We start from the raw sequence: 12,274 nt of genomic DNA, 5'->3' as shown, positions 1-12,274 counted from the left end.
AAAATGCTTCCAAAAGTAAGCAAAGCTGGGCAAGCTGAGACATGCACCCAAACTCCCGTGCAGAGGCTCCATTGGCCCAAACCATTTTCGGTTAATATTCCGTAGAAGTTACATGTTATTTGTTACTGTTCTAGACCAAGTCTGTCAAATTGAAAGAAACGCTAAAAACAGACTAAAAGCTATCGTTTTAGTGATCATTTAACACTGCTTAAAGCAGATTTAAGGAGTCCTTGCACAAGTCAGAGATAAAAAAAACCAAACCAGAATAGAACTCTCAAGTCATATTACAGACACAGATCATTCTATCTTGGGTGCTTCCTCACTGCTTTAATTACCAACATTGAGAAGCACAAACACAACATGTTCCTGCAAGCCCGAAAAAAGTATTATGATAGAGGGAATAAATTATGGCAAGTGGCACTACTTCCAATAAAGTTAAGGATGTTTTCCTTTCGGCCTTGCATAATTGTTTTGGAAGATATTTTGTCTAAACTCATAGCAACAGTTCCCAGTTGGTTCTCAGGACTGTTTACCAACACACCTAGCCCTTAAGGAAAGGAAAGGCTGAATCCTAGCTTTAAGTGCTACTGTTGCTAGATACTTGTGTGACCACTTTCCAACACCACACAGGATTTGGTTTAAAGAGAAAAGGCACTTCTGCTTAACTGGATGGATGTAAACACAATGCAGGGTGAACAGACCTACCCCAGCAATTCCCCTGTTTCCTATGTGCACCCTCTCACCTCATCTGAATATTTTAAATGAAGAATCCCTGTCCTGAAAAGGGATTAGACAAAGACTGGCAGTTTAATCTCGTGGTTCTGTCCCTCTCAGCACGGGGCAAGAAAGGACAAGACTTTGTGTTCAAGATGGGACACTTCTAAACAAAAGACACACAGACACTCACAGCCCCACAACAGTAGCAAGCCCCCCTCAACAATCCAACCATCACATACCTCTAGCCAACCTCCCTCCCCAGAAAAAAGCAGTTCTGCACAAAGAGTGCACTGTTGAGATTTTTTTTAAGTGCATATCATCCCCACTCTATAGATCAACAATTCAGATATCTCAGGAATGACTACTTACAGCGTGGAGGTTTAAGCTTTCCCATGCCCATAGATGACCTCTGCCCATCTTTGAATAAATATATATATCCAGACACAAGAATTCCACATCATGCACCTTATTCCATCAAAGCAATGTCCTAGGCAACGAGGCAGCAGTGAATTTTCCGGAGTCACACCCAATTAGCCACTGTAAACCTGAGCTTGACCAGAAGGCAGGGATTCTAGCTTGAGAGGAAAGGCAGCTTGAAAGGAACAGCAAGCCAGCACACTTTTCAGAATAGCCACTGTCTGATCAGCCCAGAGGACTGAAAGGCAGCATGGCCAAATTTAAGCAAAGCTTCTATGAGTTAAGCTGTGAGAGGATGGAGATGGTTAAATTCACGCTCCAAAAAATAACAAAGCACCAATGTGCAAGAACTGTTTCCCTCAGTGAGAAGACACCAGGATTTAGTCTTGATACACATCAAGACAGATTGTGAAATCACTGAAATCTATCAGAAACTGTCCCTATAAAGGGTCTGAACAGGCAATGCAACCTCTTTTCTGGTTATTTAAATGTAATATTAACAGCTCCAGATCAACAGAAGGTGTTTAAAGCTCTCTGCTTGTTTACTTTCTTCCTTTCATCCAGACATCCACCCAAAAGAGGCGTTTTTGTACTTTGCCTTCTAAAGGCAATCTGCGAATCAGTGGGACAGAAGAAGATTAAAACATCAGGCTCATTAGGGAAAGGACTGCCTCCTTTTTGAAAGAGGTTGCAACTAGTCAAACTTCTTTCCCTCCTATCCTTGTGGTTAAACCATGCAAGAGCTTTGCTGAGCATGTGAAACCATGACTAGACAAATGCAGTGGGAAGTTTGCATTCTGAATGCTGTGCCTGCTCCTCCTCTGCCAAACAAGGAGAGCAGGTTAAGCCCAGCACTGCTCTCCTCACACTCTGCCAGCCATACACAGCTGTGAAGACCAGTTGGTGCTTGCACCCTGCCTTGTGTCCTAGGGAAGAAGGCTAGGAGAGTGGCACACGGTCACAGCAGGCCACAGCAAATTGCCAAAAGCTACAGCAATCCCTCCTCCTTTCAGCTACAAGCGGGTGAGATAGGGAAGAGGGAAGCTAAGGCGTATTTCAAAGCACATGTGGGCCAGGGAAGAGGGTGTCTCTGAGCAGAGTTACAGCTAGTCACAAAACCACTTCCTCTAAACGTCAGCAGGACTCTCACTTGAGTACCCCTGCTGCCACATGACAAGTTACAATGATGCTATAAGATGCGTCACAACGTCATGCCATGGTTAGCCAGTCAACTTTGACAACAAAACATTCTTTCAAAGGAGATGAATACAACTGGTTCCTCATCCAGAGGAGATACAGACATATTTGGGAAAAGAAAGAAAACAACCTAACTCTCTTAACACTTTGTGGTATGGAACATCGTCAGGAAGCACCTCTTTGGGCCAGCCCACATAAGGATAAGGCAACACCTTACCCTAACGTGACAGCTGCCACTCACTCAACCCCACATATATAAACAAGTCCAAGCTGAACAATCTCACAGCCAAGAGCTAGGCTGAACCTCCAGCAGGCAGGCCAGCCAAGCGCCTCATCAGAACATGCCCACAGGAAAACAGAGCGCACTGTTCCTTTAGTCTTCACTTTGAGTAGTTCATTCACTGCTCTTAGTGAAGTAAACACTTCACTGCCACATAAAGGAGAAGACATGAAAACAAATTTAACTCTATTAGCAGCTTCTAGGAGAGATGTTCTCCCTAATTCTGCCTTGGCACAAGCCAAACCAGTAACCAAAGGCAAGACTGTCTCCGCGATACAACTGCCACCCTCCTGCCAAATGACGGAAGGACAGAAACGCACCGCTATCCAAACTATGCATAAGCTTAAGCATCTAGCAAACCAGGCTGATCTCTGATCTGGCAAGCCTGCTGGAATAATGAGTATCCTGTGAATACATAATGTGCTGAACTTGCCATTGTGTGAAGTAAGTCCATGGTTTGTCTGGGAGCCGAGCAATGCTGAGTCTACTGCTGCTTCCTGTTGCTTGTCCTGTATTAGCATTATTTTTGGATAGGCCCCCATTATGTTCTGTAATCCTCACTGCAGTCAGTATGGCCACACTATTGTTCTTGGTTAATATTAGCAGTCAATGCCTCTGTCTGGGTGGCCGGACTACAACGTATTCCAATCATAAAACTAGCATGCATTAACCGAACAATGTACTGGGGTAAAGGGGGGAAACTTGGGGTTCTCCCTCCTCCCCTCCTTTAAAACAAAAAGGGAAAAGAAAAATAAAGTATAGCATCTTTTAGTTCTCCCCTATTTTTTCTATTTAAACTAACAATTTCAAGCAATCTCAGTTACCAGGGTGCTTCATACAACAGCATTTTAATCAGCACCTTATCTAGTTACAGAGTTATTTTCTCACGGAGCCCTACTTGTCAAAAACTAGCAGGTAGGCCAAAATGTCAATGGCTGCTTTCAACCTTCCCCCAACAAGCAGATTACCTGCTCTTATCAGTCCCCCTACCTGTTTAAAGCATCCCACTGATAATTAAATGCACCAGTTACAAAGGGGTGGCAAGGTTAATAGAGAGAATACCTAGCAGCCAGCCAAGCAAAACAGTCAGGTTCACATAGAGCAAGCCTGAACAAGAAGCCTTTCTACTTATTTACCTAAGTGCATAAGAACTGGGTTGAGCTGGTAAAGGACTCTGGATGCTTGACTATTTACAAACCACTTTAACCACTTCTATCCACATTTTACAGTTTCTCCTGAATACTACAAGAATAATGAGAGTAATTTGCGCTGCAGAATTGTCACCACAGAACCATGAACTCCACAGACTAAGGAGAAATGAATGCAACAGCTTCTAGTTTTGACATCTTTCCCCGTGTTAAGACATATGGGTTACTAGCTAAAATTATTAGAACTGAGTCAATTAACATACAAAACTTCATCAGCAGAAATGCAAAGGCAAGTTTGGTTTGAATTTTCAAAAGCAATTCTGTTGTTTGTATTACCTATGCAGAAATACTTTTAAGAACTGTAGCTTAAGGTTTCTGCATGTGCTGCAGGGCACCAGACGCAAGAACTAAAGCTGGAGTAAGTGTCATGTATAAGTGTGCAAGCCTCTTGCATGGCACATCATCTCTCTCAATTAGCTAAGGGCCAACTTCAGAACTAGTTCACTTCTACTGCAGCCTTCAGTTCACAATGAAGTGGTAAGTTTCCTTGAGTTCGCTACAATTTTAAGCATAAAGCACCAATTTTATGCAATTCATTTTCAGCCATGCAGACTTCCAGCTGCATAAACAAGCTGACAGTGCTGGATGTAGGTAGCCTGAGAAAGCTTCAGTGCCAGGTCCAATCCAGCTGCCACTGACGTGAAACTGGAGCAGCCCTTTATTATAACAAGAACAAAAATTCTGGGAGCAGGCAGGATGAGGATTTATTTTTAGATGTTAGGGTAATACAGTCAAATGGATTTAGCAGGAAGATGAAGTTCTGAACTGACTGGAAAGTAACTAACTCTTAAGAACATATAAGAAGTCCAAAACCTCCGAAGAGATGCATCACTTCTCTGCGGCCCTGGGAAAAACCAGCCTTGTGGATGCTAATTATGCTTCAGATGTCACTTAATACTCTCAGCTCCATTTTGGATAGTAATCCTAGGAAAAACATTGCACTTTGAGTGCTGAAGACTTGTTCTTCAGTTATTAATCAACAATAGATGACTCAGTGTGGATTTGGTTAATATGTGTTTTGTTATTATAAAAATTTCTTCTGATCTGCCCATGCTTCAAGATGACTTATCAGGCTTCCTTAAGAAAAGCTTGCACAACAGCTAACTTTCTGAAAGCTTGTACAAGCAAATGCTAACTGGAAGGAGGGAAAAACAAAATCAAAACAAAAGCTTTAGTCTTATGACTGTGATCTACTGATTTTGGGGTTGTTTGGGGTTTGTTTTCTTTTTAAAGGCAGTTGAATGAAGTGACATTTTTCTCTTGGATTCAGAAGGCTGTTACTTTAACGTCAGCTGTAGATAAGTATTTTGGAAACCTCTTGTGTCAAAACAGAGTGAAAAAGTTCACGAAGCTTAAAAAACACCAAGCTCTTTCATTATCTCTTTCTAGCCAGAAAAAACAATGCCTACCCAGAAAACATACTTTACGTCTGCAGAAACCAGTAGCACTAAGATTTGGCATTAAAAGAAGGAAAAGGCCAACTATTTTTTAGAGTAAGGTTGAACTAAAGATGTTCAAACCTCTTTTTAATTGTACTTTACACTAAAGTCATTTAGATGCTTGAGAGTTTTTTTCCACCTCTGTAGTTTCCTAGTGTGTTGGGGCAATTGGCCTCAATATTAAATAATTACAAGGATCATAATTTCAGGATAAACAAGCCGTTTGAAACTGGAGCTATGCATACCAAAGGGATTGCCAAGTTTGACCTCCTTCTTACTCAGAGTCTCGCCAAACCCCCAAAAGATCTTTCTTTATATAAAAGCGGAGTTTAGTGCTAAGCTTTGCTTAAGTTAGTTCATGCACAGCTCCCTTAAGGAATAGCACACATCACACTTTGGATGCTTTAAGAAAGGCAAGAGATTTGATTTATGTCAGAGAAAAGCATGTGCCTACCATGAAACAAAACTTGCTGAGACAGACTTTGACAAGTAGAACATGGAAATTCTTTTGTTCCATACTTTTCTATGGCTCCATAAGCGAAGTGTGCCCATCAAGAAGCTACTAAAGTCTCAAAACGAATGCAAGAAGCAAGCTTATGCGTGTTTCTTCTTCTAAATCATCATCACTGTTGTTTCAAGTTACTGAAGAATTGCTAGCTACTGCAGGGGCAGCTTTCTGATACACTCCAGTTCCTTTCTGCTGGTCTGCTGCCCTGTCTCCTAGCAACTTACTCAAACCTCCCATCACTTCAATTAATTTATGGCCCACCACCTCCAAACCCATTACTCACAGGGGTACATATCAAAACTGACAAGAGCAAACCATTCAAGTTATTAGTAAGACTTTAATACTTCAAACCCATATTACAACTACAAGCCAAATCTCACAACACATTTAAAGCACACCATTCTCTTTCTCTTCCTCTCCTGCATGACGAATAAAGGAATTTAAAGCAATAACTATTTCTCATGAACAGCATAAGGGGGCAGCTTGACATCAGGAGAGTTTTTTGTTTTATTTTTGAAAGAAGTCAAGGCAACAAGACTTCTTAATGTTACCGACTCAAGCTGGAGCATCCAAGAAAAGCCTCCCTCAGACAGCAGGACACAAACAATACATATTCAGAGATGAGCATGAATTTTCAAGTGCAATATGATTTACATTCCGGTCTAGCTCCTATTACCTTTACTGCAGTTTTCAGTTGGATGTATTCAAAGCCAACTCTCATGATAAGCCACATTAGTACAAGCTTGACTGAGACTGGCTTTGCCTTTACCAAAGTCAAGAGTATTCATCCATGTAAAGAAATTCTTTTAAGATCTAAAATTTCAGCATCAGATTTGAGCTAAGTTACTACTTTGTGGAACTTTCAAAATACCTAAAAGGATTTGTGTACACAATTTTAGTACAAATAAGGGCTTTGCCACATTAGATATTCTTTTGTTCAAGTGCCATTTGAAAGTCACAATGGCTAGCATAAAAGCTGTCTCCTATGGAAGTTAAAGCTGGGGGGGCAGGCTTGGTAATTGCAAACAGACTAGCATCGCAGTCTCAAAAAGTGCATGCCTGCATAGGAATATGCAAGTTTATTCCAAAAATCCCAGCCTTGGGAACCAGAGTGTCTCAAGTTGTTGAGTTTTACACATTTCAAAGGCTGCACTGGAGTTTCACTGCTGCTGCTGCTCTAGGATTCCAGTGCTCAATTAGATTCAGGAGGACAATAGAAGCGTTTCTTTTACTAAGATGCAAGCTTAAGAAACTTCTCCCAGGGTCCCCAGCCCCCCAGGCCCACCCTCTACACACAGATTTCCCTTCCCAACCCTATGAAGAGAAGGGCTGTTAAAAGGGACATACACATATCTTCAGCTATCTTCTTATATACATATCTTCAGATTCAGGGTGCTCCAATTACTGGAGCCAGGTAAGGGGACAGTTAAAAAGGGAAAAAAGAAACCCCGATGAATCTGACTTTTCTGGAAATAAAAAAAAAGTCAAATTCTGCAACACAAGCACTACAGCCATTGGCAGAGCTTCAAATACCTCAGATTTTTACAAAGCCCTTTATCCCTTTGATGGCATATTTGATAACAGTTTTATCTCATTTCATGTAAGGGGAAGAAGAAAAAAAGACAAAGAAAGAAAGGAAGGACTTGTATTTCCAACAGAGAATACCTTTGTTAACTCTGCTATTGTACTTTGTAATACTACCTCCTTCAAAACGCAGGCTTGATTTCACCCTTGCGCCTCTCCAGCCCTCAATGCTCCAGAAGGCACAACTGACAGAGACAGGCAGGAGGCAGCACAGGACGTTTCAAGAACACATGGCTGCCTGCAGCACTTGGCGGCAGGACTACGAAGTGGGTGTCTACACTACAACTGGAGGAGGAACGCTTATGGGGCGGGCTTTCCCCCCTCCAAAACCGTCCAGGCACTGCCAGCAACCATTCCTTATCTGACTAGGAAAGGCCAAGCTTTGGAGCGAGCGGAAAGTCTACGCATGCTTCCACCTTGCCAGCAGTGATAGTGACAGAGGGTAGGAAACAAGACTCACCCCTCCCCTGTGTGCACGTAAGAGCCCTCCTCCCCTCACAAAAATGACCTTAGGCATCTAGGTTAGGATGACTGGATTTTCAAAACTGCTGAGCATCAACATATCCCAAGGCAGTTGGTGGGAAACTGTCTGCTCAGCACCTTTGCAGACAGGGAGGGGGAGAAAACAGTTTTGTTTCCTAGGTGACCTCTAAATATAAGTTTTAGGAGTGTAAATTTGGGAGTTTTCAGCTTCCAAACCATAGCATCCCAGGGAGTCACTTCGAAAAACAAACTGTCATGTGTGCATAAGAGCCCCCACCAGATCAGTCATCCTGTTTCTGCCTGCCTGCCTGCATGCAGCACTGGTGGGCACAGAACAATGTATCTCCTGCCATCCCAGGCTGTGGCAGCCTTCCAAGTCCATAAGCCCTATGGCCCTTTAGCCTGTATCTGAGTCTGTCCTGGGTGATGGCCAGGTTGGAAAGATGGTCCTCAGTTTCAGTGCAGTGAGGAAAGGACTTCTCTGCAGAGCTGATGGTCTGAAAGCTTCAACCTTCCTGAACATCCCCCAGAAGAAACAAGCAGCACTGAAGTCTAAGCAGGTGTTCTTTATGTGACCAACAACAAAGCAGTTTCAGCTAATGAAGGGGTCACCTGTCCTCCACTTCACCACCCTACAAAGCTGACCAGTGTTTTGCTAGAGTAGACAACACTGGGAAAGTGCCTGGCAAAGAGCCCCACCTCCTTGAGCCATCGAGTTTTGCACACAGCTGGGGGAAGCCGGGATCTGTGGACCACAGAGGCAAGCAGCCAGGAAAAGGTGTGCTGTCAGGAGTGGGTAAAATGGACCATAAGATAAGGCCAACCTTTTTCTCAATCTGTAACTTCTAGAGTCTGCAAGTACCTCAAAACACAGCAAGCTTCCCAGGGAAGCTGGCAACTAATTCACCAAGAGCAGCAACAGCAGCTCCCATCAACACCAAGCAGCGCAGCGCGATTTCCCCTTGGGAGAAGCAGGAAGCCTTCCCAAACACGCTCCAGGGAAGGAGGCCAGCTATGACACACACTTTTCACACGGGATCCCTCTACAGCCCCTAACCCACTGCTCTTTTGGCTTAAGCCCAAGACTTCACTGGTAAGGGAGGGGAAAAAAAAGAAGGAAAAAAGAAAAAATAAATGAACTTCTGACCTTCTCAGTCTCAAGGGACTTATTCATGCCGTAAAGTGCAGAGATACTGGGTTTGCTTCCCTGACCCATTTAGATCCCCCTCACTGCACATCTGACTTTCAAATTTAACAGGCTGCGCATTGTGAGCCCCAGGGAACAAAAACAAAAACACCACCACATTTTACTCATTTCTGTGCTGCGGATTCCCGATGCTCTTGCCAAGATGCTCCCTCCCCAATCCTGGTTCCTCTCCCCCTGCACAAGAAGTTAGCCCTCTGCTCACTATGGCCATGTCAAACAGCACCGTCCAACAGAAGCAGAGCCTGAGCAGGCCACACAACTCACCGGCCAGGCGAAGCTGAAAGGGATAACAATCCGGTTCTTTTCATTATTCCGGTTGTACTTTAAATTGAAGGTATTTCCTCCGATGACAGGAGTGGATTTGGATCCGAAGCTGCAAGGACCGCCAGCAGTGACCCGCGATTGATACTCCTTCAGGCAAACTTTAAAATAGGTATCACACTCGTCTCTGGTGCATTTTTTATCTCCTGGGTTTCGGGTGCCATCACAGCAATTTCCATTTTGCAATTCACCATTGGCATTTTGCATGGATAAGATCTCCAGCTCGAACTGTCCTGACGCTAAAGTCACCTGTTAATCCCAAGAAAGAACCGGAGAAGGAAAACAGAAAAACAAGAAACAAGAAACAAACAGTTACCTCACTTTATTCGCAAACACAACCTACAACAACTCTGCAGACAGGACAAAGTCATTTTAAGCGTGCTTTCAAGAAGCACACACATAGTATTAAAAATGCACATATAGCAACCACTCTAAGCTTTTCCCTATGAGACATCCATGAGAAAAGCTCATCTATCATCCCAACCAAATAATGCCATTAATGCTAAAAAAGAACCTTAAGTGCCAACTCCAAAAACACACTGGGAAGGTTTCTAAATGGTTCGGAAATAAAATTAAACCGAACCAAGAGCTTATCAACAAATGCAAACCCAACAGAACGATGGAGCTAAAGCAGAGCCTGGAAATGCAATCCCTCTGCCTAATCCAGGGTGCAGCGGAGACAGGGAAAATCACCTCCCCGCTCAAGGCTGCCCAGCTGAGAGTCAGACCCTGCTCATTAGTCACCCCAGGAGAACTGCAATGAGCCCGGGGTAAAAGAAAAAAAAAAACGGGGAAAAAAAAAAAAAAAGGAAAAAGTTCTGGAAAAACAAATAAATAAAAAAGCGTTTTGCAGCAATTGCATTTTTTATTCCCAAGGAAACAAGCCTTGCTGCAAGAACTTCTGCGTTTGTCATCTCTGCACAGCAAAGTTCGCAGCGGAGCAGCAACCCCGCTCCCGCTGGAGGAGCCCTGCAAGAGCGCCTTGTGCACCACTTCAGCTTCGGGTTTTCCCAACCCCGTCTACCGCAATCACCGCGTTTCGCGGAAAAGCAGCAAAATTCCCCGCTCTGCGCGGCGGGCTCGGGGAGCCCCGCTGGGGCTCGCCGGAGCTTCCCCTCTCCCCTCCTCCCTGCCCGTCCCGGGAGGACGCGCGGCGCCCAGGTACGTACCTTTGCCCGCAGCCCCAGCAGCGCCAGGACGAGGACGAGGGAGCACGCCGCCGCGGCTGCCCGCCGGGGCGCACGCATGCCGCCGCCGCCGCGCTGCCCGCCCGCCCGCCTGCAGGCCGCCGCTCGCTCCGGGCCGGGCCGGGGAGGGCCAGGAGGGGAGGAGGAGGAGGAGGTGCCGCCGCCGCTGCTGCCCGCCGCCGCCGCCGCCCCGCTCTAATATACCGCGCCGGCTGCGGCGCGCACCCGCGCCGAACAACGCCGCTTTTCAAGCGCTTTCAATAGCGCCCCGGTCTTCAATGCAAAGCAGCCCGGCCTCCTTTTATTCTCCTTATTCTCTCGCCTCCCTCTTTTCTTCCCCTTTTCTTTCCTCTGCGTTTTGTTCTTTTTTTCCCCCCTCTCCTTTTTTATTATTGCGATTATTATCCCGATCCTTTTATTTCTTTCAGGCCGCCGGAGGCGCGGCGAGCCCCCCGCCCCCCCGAGACACACACGCACACACACACACGCACACACATGCAGCACACACACCGCCCGGCAGCCGGCCGCCCGTCTGGGAGCCCCGCCGCCGATCGGCTTCATCTAGCCCACGGCGGCAGGCGGGGAGGCCGCCCGCCCGCGCATGCGTCCATCCATATGCATGAGGGGGGAAGGAGGAGGGAAGGAAGGAGGGGAATGGCAGGTACCGGCAGGAGAGAAGGAGGAGGAGGAGAAGGTAGGCGGAGAAGAGGGCCGGCCGCAGGCGGGAGCGGGGCCGCGGGCGGCGGCTGCTCCTCCTGAGGGAGGTGGCCGGACCGCAACCGCCCTGCGGGTCGCAGCCGGCCGCGCCGCTCCGCCTCCCTCAGGAAGCCCCGCTCCGCAGGTGCCTCCCGTGGTAACTGCAGCAGCGGCTCGCTGAGGTGGGCTGCGCTCGGCGGCGCCGCTCGCCCGACAGCGCAGCGGGAGCAGCGGCTCTGCTTTCCTCTCCTCTCCTCCTCGGGGCTGGGTGAGGGGGGAACGGAGCCTTTGGGCTCGCTGCAGCCGCGAAAGCCTCGCCCGCCCGCCCCGCGGTACCTGAGGCAGCGCGGCCGTTACAGGGCGGGGGGCGCGCGCGCGCCCTCGGCGGGACCGCTGAGGTGATGGCGGCGCCCGGGAGCGAGTGCTCGGTCCCTGAGCGGAGAGGAAGCGCAGACCCTGAGCCGGTCCCTGCCCAGCGGCTCCCCTGAGGGACGCGGAGGTGGCAGCCGCCCTCGGTTATTCCCTACTTAACAGGAGGCCGCGCAGCCTGGAATCCGCCGTGGTTAAGGGGCGCATCCCTCAGCTGCAGCGCCAGGCTGTTCAGTCAGGGAAGGCAGCGTTTCCAGAGGTGCTGGAGATGCATGTCCCCGCGGCCCAGTGAGCTCTGCGGTTTGTCAGCTACGTTATTCAGGAGCAGGGTTGGAGGTACATGAACAAGTGGTTACCTGCGGGACTTCTTGTCGCAGGATGCTGAGAAGCACAGGTTTGCACGGTAGCTCGCAGAGGAAAAGGCACATGTCAAAGGGCGTTAGAAAAAAAGAGAGGGAAAAAAAAACCCAACAACAACAAAAAAACACCCCTAACTCTGGTTCGGGAAGTCCCTGAGCCGCCGATCTGGAGGTCGGGTGAGTGCTGGGAACTGCCACTGCATCACTGTCCCTTTCTTCCTGAGGCGCTGGAGACAGGAACCTGGCCTCCATGACGTTTGGTCTGACCCACAACAGCTATTCTTGTGTCCCTATCTCCTAAT

At 47.0% G+C, this 12,274-nt stretch overlaps 1 protein-coding gene across 1 annotated transcript in view; it reads right to left on the bottom strand.

The window, feature by feature from the left end:
• JAG1 (jagged canonical Notch ligand 1) overlaps window positions 1-11,131 on the bottom strand; it is a 35,953-nt gene extending 24,822 nt beyond the window's left edge. The window contains exons 1-2 of the mRNA XM_065682322.1: window positions 10,531-11,131; window positions 9,305-9,610 (exon numbers count right to left, since the gene is read on the bottom strand). Of these exons, the coding sequence (XP_065538394.1) occupies window positions 9,305-9,610; window positions 10,531-10,608 (384 nt within the window). The 5' untranslated portion in view covers window positions 10,609-11,131. The remainder of the gene's footprint in view (window positions 1-9,304; window positions 9,611-10,530) is intronic.
• Window positions 11,132-12,274: the final 1,143 nt, after the last annotated feature.

The sequence above is a fragment of the Lathamus discolor genome, chromosome 5, assembly GCF_037157495.1.
Source record: "Lathamus discolor isolate bLatDis1 chromosome 5, bLatDis1.hap1, whole genome shotgun sequence".
Classification (NCBI taxonomy): Eukaryota; Metazoa; Chordata; class Aves; order Psittaciformes; family Psittacidae; genus Lathamus; species Lathamus discolor.
Note: the sequence above shows the minus strand (reverse complement) of the source record. Positions and strands in the feature narration are given on the sequence as shown.